General features: G+C 41.8%; 1 protein-coding gene across 5 annotated transcripts in view; it reads right to left on the bottom strand.

The window, feature by feature from the left end:
- The window catches only part of LOC147261692 (uncharacterized), an 18599-nt gene extending 2048 nt beyond the window's left edge, over positions 1-16551 (bottom strand). Inside the window, exons 1-10 of one of the 5 annotated variants that reach the window (XM_086203834.1) lie at positions 16347-16551; positions 11421-11505; positions 8463-8624; positions 7981-8178; positions 6017-6175; positions 5367-5447; positions 5110-5260; positions 4243-4287; positions 3500-3967; positions 1050-2524 (exon numbers count right to left, since the gene is read on the bottom strand). In XM_086203834.1, coding sequence (XP_086059960.1) covers positions 1050-2524; positions 3500-3967; positions 4243-4287; positions 5110-5260; positions 5367-5447; positions 6017-6175; positions 7981-8178; positions 8463-8624; positions 11421-11505; positions 16347-16408 — 2886 coding nt within the window. In that variant the 5' untranslated portion in view covers positions 16409-16551. Of the gene's footprint in view, positions 1-1049; positions 2525-3499; positions 3968-4242; positions 4288-5109; positions 5261-5366; positions 5448-6016; positions 6176-7980; positions 8179-8462; positions 8625-11420; positions 11685-16346 lie in introns of those variants that run through there. The other 4 variants (XM_086203835.1, XM_086203831.1, XM_086203832.1 and 1 more) reach the window with 4 other exon arrangements.

Raw genomic sequence — 16551 nt, 5'->3', positions numbered from 1 at the left:
TTATGTTTTCTTTTAAATTATTACTGCACCAAGAAAATATACTTCCCCCCATTCCTTGTGCTTTTTAGGGACATAAAAGTAATATCTCACCCAAAAATCATCATCTCTTTATCAGTTACTCTCGCTTCCTTGTCCTGACTAAATTACGATTTTTGTTTCCTTCAGAATGACTTCTTGTTGAATCAGGAATTCAGAAAACACTAACCACATGTGTGTTGCTAGTGACAGCTAGCTAGGAGCTAATGAGGATGGAAGATTAACAACAGCAAAACGACACAAGTAGTCGATTTATAAACTCTCAAAAGCACCCAAGTCTGCTTGATACGCTTGTTTTCTCAGTACATTACAAACACCTAACTGGACCTAAAAACTACAAAACTAAAACAGGTCTGATCTAATAAATCAACTCGTAAATTTAGAGTCGCCTTCAGCTCATGGTAAGGAAATTAGCATGTCCTTATTTCTTATAGATTAAAAAACAGTGACTTCTGTTCAACAAATGATGTAATGGAGATACTTTACTTATATTACTGGTCCTAAGCATATACAGCATATGTGTGCATATGTTGATTTTTTTTTTTTGCAAATCAAATTTAGCATGAGCCAATTAGCTCTCTAGAGGGGTGCAATAAGGCTAAAAATCTTCTATCACGAAAGCAATTGTGTTATAGCACGGTACCATATATTAGCTGTTCTGGTTAAATTTTAAGTGGTTCAGGTGACTAAATTATACTTTACATAGTTCCAATTTTTAGGTTTTTCTTTTATAGGCACCTTCTAAATGAAGAAAACCTGCAGCCCAAGTTCTTCTCCCTCATCTTGGCTTGGTTCAGACGCCTCCTCCTGCTCGTGGTTTATTGCTTTATCTCTAACGACAGCAGAAGTCATGAGATCATCTAAAAATTCTGAGCTTACGTGAGAATCCAGCCCTGATTTGCAGCAGAGCTCTGAAGCAGTGCAGCCAAATCTGTATGTGTAGCCTCCTTTCAATCACTGCTCTCAAAACTAACCTTTGTGAGGATGACCCGAGTACATCTTGGCCAACTTACCCTGAGTGATGGCCGGGGAGGTCTTACTGGTCTGACTGGCCTTACTGGCTCTGTTACGGTGTTAACCTGGCTGCAGTCCAGAGGCTCAAGGTCATCAGCTACATCGGGACAACCGATGTATCCTCCAGCCCTGAACACTGACCCCAGATCACCTTCTATCAAGCTGTGACTGGCAGAAGCAATGGATGTGGTGAGAGACTGGTTGGTGACAGCCATGATGAGATTACCACAGGTACTCGTGGCGTTGGCAGTGCAGACACTGGTATTACTGAGTTCCAATCCCAGCAGGTCTTCTGATGCTACATCACTATCTGAGCTGTTGACAGGACTGACACTGACTTCTGATTCCACTGACCTCTGAACGCGCTGATTATTGTTAGTTTCTGGTGGGATGTCCCCACTGAACAAGTCCAGCACCTCCTGGTTGTCAGGGTTACCGAAATCTTGATATTCCTTATTTTCATTGCTTGCAAGTTCTAGGTTGTCATGAATACCTAAAACTGGCACCTCTTGATTTTCTTCAGTCCCAAAATCAACAAGTTCTTGATTGCCGTAGTTATCTAAATCCAGCACTTCCTGATTCTCAGGACAGGAGAAATCCAGCAGTTCCAGATTTGCTTGGCTACAAGGTTCCAGCACTTCTTGGTTATCACTCTTACAGGGTTCAAATCCTTTATCATCCATGACATGAAAGGGTTCCACCACTTCCTGGTTTTCATGACTACAGATGTCAAGGACTTCCTGGTTCTCCACACCTTCCCTGTTGTCAAGACTGGCCTGTTCCAGCACTTCTTGGTTTCCATTGTCACATAAATTCAGTAGGTCCTGGTTATTGTTGCTACAATGTTCAAGCACTTCTTGGTTTTCATGAGGTTCCAGTACTTCCTGGTTGCTATAGTTACTAAAGGGTTCAACTGGCTTCTTGTTGTCAAAGCTGCTTCGGTCCATTGCTTCCTGCTTCTCATGGCCAGGAATATCTGGTACCTCCTGGTTCTCTTCTTCAGGGCTGAGCTTAAAGCCATAGGGATCAGAGTCACGGACCACTGGAGAGGCAGTGATGTCAAATTCATAGGGGTCAAAGTTCAACTGGTCTGGTTGAGAAGAAGATGGTTCAGGGTCAAAGGCCAATTCTTGATCACTGGCTTCTGGGCTAAGTTCAGCTTCATCAGGGTCTAAGAGGGTGTGACTAGAATGTTCTGGACTGAGTTTAAACCCATATGGATCAAAGGAAGACTGACTTGTTGGTTCATAGCTCAACTCAAAGCTCAGGTCGGTCTGCTCTGGATCAGGCTGGAGGAAGCTAGGGGAGTCTAGTGAGTTAAGAGGAGTTTTAGGGATTTCCGGTCCCTCTTCAGGTTTACTGACCCATCCTTCCTCCTGACTAGAGGTAACCTCATGGGACAGAGATTGCTGTTTACTGCCTGTCCAATCTGGTTCTGACACGGCTCGTTCTCCAAACTCAGGGACATCATGAGCTGCAAGAAAATAATGAGTGACAAAGAGGATCAGGGGCAACATTTCAAGAAGCCCAGAAAGCAATTTCTTTTTTTGAATCTAGCAAGCTAAGCATTCAAAAGATTGTAAGCAAGTTCAGTGTGTGACATTACCCCAGGACCTACGATTCAGACAAGCATAAAACAAACAGGAGTAACCAATAACAAAATGACTGACTTTGTATCTTATCACTCTGGTGGAAAATTTGCAGCGTGTTTGGTCTGAAAATAGCACGATAGGTAACACACTCTGATTATTGCAGTTATTGCCATGTTGACTTTAATAAAGTCAGTCCACTCCACTAGTCTGGAGGTTCTTCAGAAGTCATAGGGAGGACCTGCAGGGAAAAGGTTAATGAATCACAGATCCAGAGAAATGCAATTGCCTCTGCAAATAATCCTCTTAGATCAGGCTGTCTATTTGCAGCAGATTGCAGATTTAATTACTGTGGTCAGTGGAAGTTTAGCAGTCAAAAAATGTAATTTTTTATTAGATTTTTTTGAGTGAGTTGCCACAATAACATACAGTATATGCCAAGTAAGATTATTCTGTTTCTCTTGAGTTTTGCTTTTATGTCTGTGTCTCCGTTGTTATTTTGTGTGTGTGTGTGTGTGTGTGTGTGTGTGTGTGTGTGTGTGTGTATGTGTGCGCGCGCGTGCACTTTTCCCTCTCACCCTCTCTCTCAGTCTCTCTCTCTAGGCAATTTTGAAACATTGCGTTGGCCTTCACTTTTTAGAGGAACATGCACAGGTACTAAAAATGACGAACAACCAGCACATTTGCCAAAAATATGGCATGTTCTTATTCAGCAATAAAATACACCAAACAATGTCTTAAAAATTATATTAAGGGGGAAGCAAGAATAAAAGAGTTAGAGCATTTAACACACACTTAAAATTACAATAAAAAAAGAGTGTAGAATGTGATAACATAGAATTGACTTGAGTATTAATTACCTTGCTTCAGTCCGGCCTTTTCCTCCGTGGTAAACTCTCCAGCTAGAGATCCCAGACTGTGCTCTTCTATGTCAGAGGGAGGGGAGATAGCACCTAAATCCAGTTCATACCCATTTGGGTCTGACTCTGTAGAATATTGACCCTGGGACCGCCAACCCTGTATAGGCTCAGGGCCCAGCTCCTCTGACGAGCTCTGGATCGGTTTAAATCCGTGACAATCATCTGTCCCGGGGATGGCGTCCAGGTCTTCTCGGCTGTAACTGATCTCTATGTCACTGTCTTCATCAGGAAACTCAGACTCAAAGCATTGAGTTCCTGTTGAGGCTTTATTTTCGGCACAGGACAGACTCGTGTCTGCCTCATCGCAGACATTCACTGCCCCCTCATCGCCACTGACATTCGCCTCTGGGAACAAGATGTCTGCTGCAAAAGGGTCACTTCCTTTGAAAGGGTCGGACGCAAATCCATCTGGAAGGCAGGAAATTAACAATTAATATTACATCCACTGCAATTTCTACAGGTAAAAATAAGCCCGATGACAAACTGTCATGGTCTTTTTTTGAACTACTGATTTTTAGTTTTGACTGTTTTGGTTTGCGTTTTGGTCTTTTGTTACTTCCTGTTTCATAATTGATGAAGTAGTATTCTGTAGTATTATTCACGTACCTGATAACCAATAATAAATTTAGGACAAGGCTCTTGAAGTGAATCAAATAATAAGTTAGTTGTACACAATTACCCACCAGATGAATCAGTTTTAGGAAACAGGTCTTCATTAAACAGGTCGTCTGCAAATAAAAATGAGAACAGATTGAAAAATCGCTTGAAATATCCACTGAGACAATATGACATGATAAAATTAGGACTTGTAAATGCTGACATGTTAATGCCTGTGATCGATCTGAAAACATTAACCCCTTAACAGCAGGTCTGGCAGTGTTTTAGCCCTTTAGGATCACCTTAAAATAGTTCATATATATAATTACATTATGGAATTGTTTCACAGGTAGTTGAAAATGACTGTTGACATAGAACTTAAAAACAGTTCTGGCTTGGCTCTCATGCTCCTGCCCGCCGCCGTTATCAGTCATCTGTTTTAGCTTCAATCTGTTTTCACTTTCATCTAAAAATATGTCTTTCTGCTGTTAAACTGACATCCAGTGCCTGCTGGGACGATGTGTAGGCCTGGCATGAGTCAGACAGTAGTGCAGAACTCTTCTGAACATCTTCTTTTGACAGAAACACTAACTGATGGAGACTGTAATTGATGTACAATTGAGGGTCCAAGGTTTCACGAACCGTTTATTTACTCTAAAGACAATGTGAGATGAGTTGCAGGTGAAGAACTTAAAGGGAAGGTCTTATTCCGGTCACAGAGTGACCCGTGTTACAGCACAGGAGTCGGCGCTAGTTTCTTTGACATCTGCACTGCACCATGTTGCGCCCTGAAATAGAGCCCTCTGATTGGCTGCATGCATGTCAAGCCCAAAAATCACCTGCGATCAATTTAAAGAGTAATCCCAATGCCTGAGCCTGCCTGTGAGGACACTGTCACACTTGAACTGACTGGCTCTGAGTGAAACTGTGACAGTGGTAAAAGTCCAACATACGGTCACTCTGACAGTGCGCAAAGGGATCTGCTTGGTAGAAGTCTAATTGGTTGAGAGGGTTTTTGTCATCACTGGACTGTTCCTTCTCTCCCTCTTTTTCGCTTTCGATGTCGCCCTCCTCCGGGTCATCCTCCAAGTTGGATCCGTCCATCTGTGGAGCAAGAGAGTGTTTGAGTCTTTTAATCAAGGAGGACAGCAGTTACATATTGCCCCAACACTTTCAATTCATGAAGTTTGTGATGAAATGACGAGGCTACCTTTGGTGAGCTGCTCCCGCTGTCATCTACTTCCTCTCTGGTATTTGCTAAATTACAGCAGAAGGATGAGCCATTGGCACCCTGGTCACCCACAAAGACAGAGACACAACCAGTTTTTACAATTAATAATGTTCATTCACAAAAAAAGAAAAGAAAAAACAGAACCAATATGAAAACAAAGAGTTGGAACCTTTATCAAGTTACTGATTTGATCATGTTCAAATGTCTACATTCTGTTTCGATTTCTACTGGCACACGTTTCTGCTCATAGTACACTGGCACTTTAACAAAATACAGCATCAACACTTTATTTTTGACCCATTTCTGTGTGTGATGGGTTCAACAGAGCTTGTGTAAAAGATATAAATAGAAGACTGGCCTATTTTTACATTAACAAAGTGGATCTCTGCTACACACCAGTACACTGCTCTCACATCTAATCTGATTCATTGATCATAATGGAAGTGTGGTTTTGGCAGCAGTTGCTGTCTGTAATGAAAATGTTTGCTTTCTGAAATGCAAAACATTTCCTACTACAATATTCATTACAATAATCACTGTCATTCTTTTATGATCTATCATTTTCTGTGATTTATCATACTTTAATGTCATTTGCACTTTATGTACTCATCCACCTCATTGTGATATACCATTATTAGGTCAGCATAGGCAGGCAGTGATTGGCTCCTGCCCCATGGCCTCATGGGAAGCGACTCATCTTCACCGGTGTCTGCGGGAGATGTTGACCCCTCCAGCTGGCTCTCTGGAGTGACTGCACCCCCTGACAGAGAACACAAGGTGCTCTCCTCCTACATGGAACACAGAGATACATTGAGAATTATTTTTCTATAAGGACTGAAGTCACCGATTCATTAATGAATAGTTTTCCTTCTTGATGCTCAGGTGCAAAGTGTATTCTGGATTTTCCCATTTTTGTAATACCAAAAACTGTCAGACCTGATTTGCGACTTTAATGTTTTTATTAAAAAAAAGGAAGTTGCCAGAACAGCAGATCATGGAAAGTGTTAAAGTAAAGTTGATAAATGGAGTATAAAACATTTTCCTATGTGTCCTTTCTGTCTTAAACCTCTTAACGTCCTTAAAAAGAAACAAATTCTGATTGGTCATTTTTGCAAATGGAGTTATTGGCATCAAAAGTCATTTTATCATTCAGGACGGCGCCCAAATACTTATTCTGACTCACTCTCTCTACCGTCTATGAATTTAATTAGAATCTGCAGTGTTGTCTGGCGTCCCTCATGGTCCTGCAGGAGGCAAACAATCACCAGCAAACTTACACTCACTGGCCACTTTATTAGGTACACCTTGCTAGTACCGGGTTGGACCCCCTTTTGCCTTCCAAACTGCCTTAATCCTTCATGGCATACATTCAACAAGGTATTGGAAACATTCCTCAGAGAGTTTGGTCCATATTGATATGATAGCATCACGCAGTTGCTGCAGATTTGTCGGCTGCACATCCATCATGCCAATCTCCCGTTCCACCACATCCCAAAAGTGCTCTATTGGATTGAGATCTGGTGACTGTGGAGGCAATTTGAGAACAGTGAATCCATTGTCATGCTCAAGAAACCAGTATGAGATGATTCGAGCTTTAAGACATGGTGCGTTAGCCTGCTGGAAGTAGCCATCAGAAGATGGGTACACTGTGGTCATAAAGGGATGAACAAGGTCAGCAGCAATACTCAGGTAGGCTGTGGCGTTGCAACGATGCTCAATTGGTACTAAGGGGCCCAAAGTGTGCCAAGAAAATATCCCCCATACCATTACACCACAACCACCAGCCTGAACCATTGATACAAGGCAGGATGGATCCATGCTTTCATGTTGTTGACACCAAATTCTGACCCTACCATCACAATGTCGCAGCAGAAATCGAGACTCGTCAGACCAGGCAACGTTTTTCCAGTCTTCTGTTGTCCAATTTTGGTGAGCCTGTGCGAATTGTAGCCTCAGTTTTCTGTTCTTATCTGACAGGAGTGGCACCCGCCGTGGTCTTCTGCTGCTGTAGCCCATCTGCCTCGCGGTTTGATGTGTTGTGCATTCAGAGATGCTCTTCTGCATACTTTGGTTGTAACAAGTGGTTATTTGAGTTACTGTTGCCTTTCTATCGGCTCGAACCAGTCTGGCCATTCTCCTCTGACCTCCGGCATCAACAAGGCATTTTCGCCCACAGAACTGCCGCTCACTGGATATTTTCTCTTTTTCAGACCATTCTCTGTAAACCCTAGAGATGGTTGTGCGTGAAAATCCCAGTAGATCAGCAGTCTCTGAAATACTCAGACCAGGCCGTCTGGCACCAACAACCATGCCACATTCAAAGTCACTTAAATCACCTTTCTTCCCCATTCTGATACTCGGTTTGAACTGCAGCAGATCGTCTTGACCATGTCTACATGCCTAAATGCATTTGCGTTAACGAGCAGTTGGACAGGTGCGCCTAATAAAGTGGCCAGTGAGTGTATGTGCCTTGACTCAATGCACAATGCACTCCTTGGTCCATGCTGAAGAAGACCACACACACACACGCACGCTCGCACACATGCACACACACACTACCAATGTGTGTAGAAACGGTCACTTCCTCCCATACCTGCAGGATCTCTTCGTAAGACTGTCTAATGGAGTCCTGCAGGGGACTGTTCCTCTCCCCAGCCTCTTCCATCTTCCTCTTGGCCTGTTTCACTTCCTCCCTGAGCTTCCTCAGCCTCCACCTGGCTCTGGCAAGCTCCCGCTCATACTCCTCCACCTGATTCTCCCTCTTGACCTCCTCTGCCTGCAGAGACAGGATCTGGCAAGGGAGTAGGACACACAGTTAGACAAATCAGTCAGCACAACAGTCTTAAATTCCAAACATACAAGTGATGCTGGTAGTGGTGGTCACAATTATGCAGAGCAACACATGTTGATGTGTTACTTTCTCTGAATAAAAGTAGTTTAATGTGGGTTTTCAGTTGTTAATCTATTCGTACATTAGTACGCACAGCCAAAGTCACTGATGTACAGCCTATGAAAAAATCAAATATACTACAAAAGAAGTGGCCATGTAGGATGAGCTGAATAGTGTGTGATTACCTGTTGACTCTCTTCATAGCAGAGCTGTCTGGTGGCCTTGATCTGATTTATCAGCTTCTCTTTGTGGTTCTCTAATTTTGTCAGAGTCTCCTCCAACTCTTTGCGGTCCGACTGCTGTTCCTGCAGCTCCAGATTCTCCACTGCCACTGCATTCTCCAGCTCCTACAATCACAAGCACTTATTTAGGATTTAAGAGTGATCAAGTGTCATTTTTACAGGTGTAAAACAGGAATGTGGAGGCACACACCCTCAACAAAATATGATATGTTGTTTTACAACATCCAAATTCTGGTGGAACAGTTTGACTAGACTGCCGCAGAGTTTGGATTATCATCACAGATGTTTGCGAGTCTTTCACTTAACTGTTAAGGAAAGAAACTTTACTTCTCATTATGCTGTCCGACACCTTCCCACGAGCAGCAGCCCATGACAACAGCTGTATCAAGTAGACACAACAAACCTAAACTGCCCAAGATGACAGGAATACTGCAACATCACAGTTTCCCCTGGAACAAAAAGTGCTAACCCAGGCTTAGCAACCGAATGAGGAGTCACTCTACATCAAATCACCTTCCCATTGTTCTGAGTCAACAGCTAAGCCATAGTCGCATGTATCTCCACGGATATTATTTTGTTTTGCCATTTTTTAAAAAGCTTTATATACAAATAGCCAAATAAAAACTAAAAGCTAACTTGTGCAGAGCAAATACACCATATTGGGCTCTTTTAAGCGCACAACAGCTGAGAACCTGAAGGGTTAAAGATCATTTTTGGTGATCCAGACTTGCAGTTTCTTGAATTAATGCAACAAATCCAATGGCAAAAATGGAGGAAATGCTTACTTTCTTTGGATGAGGCAAAAAAGAGAATCCTTTGTTCACCAGTGGATTTACATTCCTACATTCACCACACTTTTGGTGGTGATTGTTTGCCTCTCAATAATCCATCAATCAATCAATCACTAATTTAAGTTTGTGCGGCCTCTTCATCTTTGCGCAAGCAGTGTCTGAAGTTGTGATTTTGGTTAAGCGACGCAAACACTGGGAAGGTGTCCTTGATGTAATCATACATAAAAACAGCAGCTTTGACCGACTTCCTTCCGACTTCTTATTTAGAAACTATGTTTGTAGTAATATATATTAGTTTTCTGTTTCATAGAGCTCCATTTTCAAAATCTATTAAAAGCATTGCCACAGGGCTGCTACAGTTGAACACAAAAGCTTTTTTCTGACCCACACAATTTATCCATGAACATTGAGCCTCAGTCAGTGGATCCACAAATTTCTGCTCACACACAACATAATCTTTTGGTCCTAAAACAAGTCGTACCGAGAAGACAGCAAGCCTGAGCACCTCTTGTAACTAGCAATCACCCAGGCTAACAAACAGTTGAATAGACGGTGGGACACAGTGGAGAGAACTGGTTGCAGCTTGTGTGTTACAGTCGCCATCCGGTGGTGTTGAGAGCATGGCGCACAGAGGGACTTCACACTGCCTGGGCAGCAGGACGAGACCACAGCTCCAGAGCGGAGGATTTTATGATGTTGAGGTGACCGTGTAAAGTCTGATACACCTACTAAGTTGCTCCTGTTAAACTTCTACATGAATGTGTACCCGTTACTACAAGGAAGCAGTGAAAGCCTCCAATTTGTAGGTAAAATGTTGAAAACCTCATGCATTCATGCAATGTTACAATACTGCACAGGCTGTTGTAGTCTTGAGCTCTGCTAGTATTGGCCTCTACACACTGAAATAAAAACCTGCATATTTTATTCACAAGCGTAGTCATTATGTGTCCTCGTCACAGCGACACACAAATTGAATGTGGTTGTAAATTAATTTTTATCAAAAGAGATGTTTGACACCACATTTACGATTCCCACACTACTTTAAGCTGCTGGATATTAATAATAATTCATATTAGCATTCTGGCTTGTAGCTGAGAGCTGTGCAGACCAGTCATCGTATTTAGGGTCTGTCCTATTTACTGGAGTAGTGTACACGGTTTTCATAGCATAAGAACCTTGTGAATTGGGAATGATATTTTCCAAGGTAGGAGACACACCCTCCGGTGTTACCATGGTGACAGAGTTGTGACTTCTGAAAAAAATTTAAGATTTACTCCATAGAAGCACAATTTAATCTTCTTTTTTCTCCCTTTTGGAAAGTGACCATGGCGTAAGCAGGATAAAGCTAACAAAGGTGTCCATAATTAGGATTTACAGGATTAACTCTGGCCCCCTCCACACACACACACACACACACACACACACACACACACACACACACACACACACACACACACACACACACATACCATCACTCATTAATTCCTCATTATGGACACCTCCTCTGGCCTTACCTTTTCATTAAAATTGTCATATTTCATAAAAATATATCAAATTTTATATTTGCCAAAAATAAGACAGTTTGTATCTTAAATAAGAAAAACCTGCCATCAATCAATCGATCGACTCTGTGAATTTGACATTTTTATGATTTGAGGAATCAGTGTGTTTTAGTGTGCAATGATACCTACTTCTACTACTGCAGTAAAACATGAGCTCACAGTGAGTAAAAAAAAAAATGTGACAAGCAGAAAATGAAGCAGAAACTACAGAGCAAATTATGAATATGCACCATTTGCATTAACATTTCCAAAAGCATTCAGGGGCGCCATGCTGGACCATCAGGTGATAATGGTGCTTCCACTACTGATGCCATGATACTGAATTCAGTGACTGCATCTCGATCGTATGTAAAACGTGTCATCATGACATCACATGAGAGCATCATGGGCTGTGAAGACTACACATGCACACAGTCATAGGGTTAATGTCCTGCTGTCTGCAGTGTTTATATCAGCAGACAAACACAAAAAGGCCATACAAACATAAAACGCACTCAAACAGATTTAGAAAAAAACCGTGCACACTACACACGCACACATACACACACCAGCGCTAGGTGCTGCGGTCTTCTTACTCTGATCTCGGCTGTCTTGGCGAGGACTCTCTCATCCGTTTCCACAACATCAGTGTCCCTGGGAGACGACCAGCAGAGAAGACATGAGTGCTTAAGTAGGGAGGACAGGGAGCATTCAGTCTTCCAGTCAGCCTTCCCTCCATCATGCCCTCCTTCCCAGGAGCCTTCTATTTTTTCCTGCTGCACTGCTGGCTCCTCCATTGCTGCCCTCTCTAGCTGTAGCTAAACTGCAGAGGAGGCGGAGCTGCCTCCGTGAACGTGTGTGAATGTGTGTGTGTGTGTTTGTGCGTGTGTGTGTGTGTGTGTGTGTGTGTGTGTGTGTGTGTGTGTGTGTGTGTGTGTGTGTGCGCCCATGGTGATGGATGCAAGAAGACATAATGCACCAGTGAGAGGACGGAAAAAGAGAGGGGGATGAGTCAGACAGAGAGAGTCAGAGTGATGTAGAGTCGGAATATCTATCAAAAAATACACATTTTATTTCCACCCCTCTCCTCCTCCTCCTCACACCTCTCCACCACATACAGTAGCTCCCCCCCCCCCCCCCCCCCCCCATCACTGCAGGAGGCAGCAGTCCTCACACCAAGCCAGCAGTGGCTGAGCCATTCATAAAAATCCAAGCAAGTGTCCATGCAAACAATTACACAAAACAAAAACCAACAAAAGGGACAAAGGGCCTTCATTTATAGTTGAGTGGGTAATCAAACAGAACACATTTGGTTATTAATTCCTATATTTTCCTGTTTCAATCACATAAGATACAATTGTGAGCAACTGTAATAACTGCTTTTCAGTATACAGTGTTGCAGTACCACTGTACATAGACATACAGTATATTTGAGACTGTACATACTCAACTGCTGTACATACTTCTTCCTCTTTAACTTTTGTGTATTATTTTTATATATTACTTATTTTTGTACATTTGCACATACCTCATATTTATCTTCACATACTATTTATGTTAAATTCTCCTTGTTCTTGCTGCTGTAACGATGTAAATTTGCCCACTGTGGGACGATTAAAGGTTGATCTTATCTTATCTTATGAAGAACAACTGATTATTATCTTTTACATGTTTACTATATTACAGTTAATTTATTTTGTGAGTGTTTGTGTGAGAGATATTTTATTCATACAGCTCACAAGATCAACAAGGATGTTTATAAGTTTCCCTTAATTAATTTTGGTTTCGAAACAAAGTGATTTACTCCAGTGCGATACAGTATACTGAACGTGAGGCACTTTCCTGTCCTATGCTGCTTTATTCTTCCTCTCGACTGCATTTCAGAGGGAAATATGGTGGTGAACTGTGGTTTGGGCACAGATGAGGGATTATTTGTGATCATGAAAAATCAATCATAGTGACAGAAATAATACACAGAACTAAGTTCATTGACCAGGCCTCTATTGTTTTGTGAAAATAAATGTACCAAGCTAAACTGCATCATTTTATATATATATATATATATATATATATATATATATATATATATATATATACACATATACACATATACATATATACACACACACACACACACACACACACTCACACACAAACATTGTGAGCATATATACTATTAACCTACTTTTCGCATCTCCCCAGTTTTATTGTAAGAGAAACGAGTGGCCATACATGGCTTAATTAAGGCCAAATTCAAATGGCTGAGACTAAATTATACATTTCTCATGTCTTTTCCCATTTCAGGAGGTGACGCTGACCACTTTTCAACAGCAGTTAAAAAAATTAGTCATATTAAAATTTAAGGCTCCATGTGGTGCAGTGGTCAGCACTGTCGCCTCACAGCAAGAAGGTTCTGAGTTCAAGTCTCGGCTCAGGCACGGGATCTTTCTGTGTGAGTCTCCATGTTCTCCCTGTTCCTGTGTGGGTTCTCTCTGGTACTCCAGCTTCCTCCCACAGTCCAAAGACATCAAGAGGGGACGAGGCTGATTGATACTCTAAACTGACCGTAGGTGTGACTGTGAGTGTGAATGGTTGTCTGTCTGTGTGTGTTGGCCCTGTGATGGACTGGTGACCTGTCCAGGGTGAACCCTGCCACCCGAAGCCTGCTAGGCTAGGCTCCGCCCCCCCCCCCCCCCTCAACCCTTAACAGGATAAGTGGTAGAAAATGGATGGATGGACGGATCAAAATTTAAATTAAAAATAGAAGCTCTAAGATTATTTTTCTCATTTTTATCACCAGAGTAAGCAAAATGTATCTAAACAAAATCCAGAGACAAGACTCAGCTGATCTGAGATGTTCGTGTTATGAATATGTATGTTCCGCCTGGTAATGTCACGATTGCTCCTCAACACAATCAACTTCATGTTACGTTGTTCTTTCCTACTGTAACCATAACAATTGTCATGATTCCAAATATCTGCAAAACAGTTCCAAAATAAAGAATTCTCTTACAAATTACTGAATCCAAATTTGGAATTTCCATCGAGTGCTTTGTTCACTTTTAGAATTACTCCTTGCTTGCTGCTGACCTTTCAAGGCACAGTGAGATAACAGTATGTGATGTAGCCCGGAGCGACACGAGCAAGCAGGGGCTGATGGAGGAAAAGCTATTTCTGGGCGTTTCACAGTTCAAATCACTCCACAACACTTTGTTAAAAAAGAATATCGTGATCCAGAAGGGAAAAGCAGTGTATGGTGAGGCGGAGGAGTAAGTCTCTGGTCACGCGACCTCGCTCACACTCCCCTTGGTCCTTGTGTGCAAATGGTCTCTCTCACCTGCAGGTCAATACACGTGTCCTCATGTATTCATGGAGACAAGGGGCATGCAACACCAAGCTGCTTCAGTCAAGCAACAACAAAAGTGACGTCGGGAATAATAAGAATGTACAATCCTAGCAGTAATTTTTAAGTTTGACGATGCGCTGACTCGCTAACTTGAAAATGCCTTGATTGTAAGAGTCCTGGTGAGGAAGGTGATGGTCGATTAGTAGTTTATTGCTTTCCAATTAACAAAGAAAAAAAAAACAGTTCCAAAACGGGTATGCTGAATTGACTTTTGACATTATCAAACGATGGAACTCCCCCCCCCCACAAAAAAATAAATGCACAAAAAAACAATAACAAAGCAAAGAATAAAATCTCTCTCTCTAGATATCAAGTAATGTTAGTAGTGTAGAAAATGATCACAGGTTACATGCATGCTACTAGACATGCATAATTAAATCTATAATGACCCCCCCACCACCAGCAGTCTCATGATCACACACAGAAATCACACGTTAAAAGAAAAAATATATTGGTTATTGATAAACAAACTGAACAAAATCCTGTGTCAAAATGTCCAGCGTCACTTTAACTCAAATCAAAGAGTATTGCTCCCTCCCAGCCCTGGTCTGCTGCAGCCTGTAACCAGCGATAAGCCTCAGCTCCTCCTCCTCCTCCTCCTCCTCCTCCTCTCGCTTATCACTCTGCTGCGTCTCAGTGCAGCACGGTTCATCACATAGTTGCTACTCTTTGCATATTCCTCCGTTTCTGCTGTCAGACAACAGAGTGAGTATCAAATCATGGTTTTATTGCAGAACATAATTGCTAGACAGCAGATTTCATTCCAAAAACTCCAAAAATGTGTCAGAATGCAGAATCAAATAGCCTCTGCTGCTTGTTTCATGAGGACCGTGATGATCTTACTCACTCTCAAACTTCTCTCAGGTCACATTTTGTAGAACGGTTTTGCTACTTTGAAAAAACACGTACGATTTTTTTTTCTTTTGTTTTGATTTTCATTTGAAGTTAGATCTTTTTTTAAAAGAACCTGCAGATGAAAAGACAGTGGCTCCTAAAACTCCGCTATCATTAAAGTTCTTTATGATCTCTAAAATCCCTGAAGACCAATGGTAAAATACTGGTGGTCGACCTCAATGGAGATGCAGACTTCTCCTGTTTATGGTGTGTAACCAGTGACGATCCATTTGGAGTTACACTGTCTGCTAGTACAGCAATAGTACGATACTACGATCTATCTACTCTCCACTCACGGAGGCTCCTCCAGCGCTGACGTTAACCCAGTTACTCGGAGAGAGCTGCGTTTTCATTGATGCGCTCGCTCATACATTGATGCTCCAGTTGGTAACTGTGCCGCTTCAACGGCTCCAGCCTAGTAAAGAAATGGGCCCCATCACTTGTGCAACAAGTTCATTTCACAATAGTTAAAATAACGATTAAAAAAAAAAGCTTCTCCAAGAACAACCTCTTCTTTCAAACAGAAAGGACTCAAAAACAAAGAAAGAAAAATACTTTTTAAGCGCTCCAAGAAAATATCAGCAGGCAGCTGGAATAATGGAATCTCTTAATTCAAATATACGAATAGACCAAATATAACACGTTTTGCCTTTTTATGCTCTGCCTTCAAATGTGAAAAGATCTGAAAGTCATGAATTAACTGATAACTAAAGATGTTAGATGAATGAAAACGTACTGTGAAATGGGGCAGAAGCAGGAAGGGCCATGGAGAGACAAGCTAAAATGTGAATTTGGCTGCTTGAGTTCATGTGGATCCTGTCACTGCACTGGCAGACAAAGGGTTAAACAGCAACTACACGGTATTCAACTCGAGAGAAGTATTTTTTGTTATTTTATGTTGGGTTAAATAAGAGATATGCTGTATGTGCTGTTAAAAAAAATGAATGTGAAACACAATATTTCCCTCTGAAATTTGGAGGACAGAAAGATGCAAGACAGGTGCACTCAATTTATATATAACACAATAAATGAAGGCCAAAAAGTTCAGCATTCGTTCAGTAAGAAGACTGATAATCATCATAAATTATATTATATATGCATCCATGCATGTGTGTGTGTGTGTGTATTATTACAGTAATAATAATTTTTAAAAAGGCCTGGAAGCCTACGACTCATTCAAATCACTTAATAGTACCCTTCATCCTTTGAGTTTCTCGCTCTCGATGTCCTCAGGCAGTCCAGAACAAAACGCATCATTACTGCAGTGCTCCAGCTCGCATCCTCTGGCCGTCGCCTCCGTTATCGGTACAGCTCGTTACAACGTAACTAATCAACGTGCAGATGCAGGAAGCTCCACGTTACCTGATTTCTCTCCGATAACTACCGGACGCAAGTAAAGA

The sequence above is a fragment of the Aulostomus chinensis genome, chromosome 5 (assembly GCF_037954235.1).
Source record: "Aulostomus chinensis isolate RoL2024-O1b breed Wild chromosome 5, RoL_Achi_v1.0, whole genome shotgun sequence".
Classification (NCBI taxonomy): Eukaryota; Metazoa; Chordata; class Actinopteri; order Syngnathiformes; family Aulostomidae; genus Aulostomus; species Aulostomus chinensis.
Note: the sequence above shows the minus strand (reverse complement) of the source record. Positions and strands in the feature narration are given on the sequence as shown.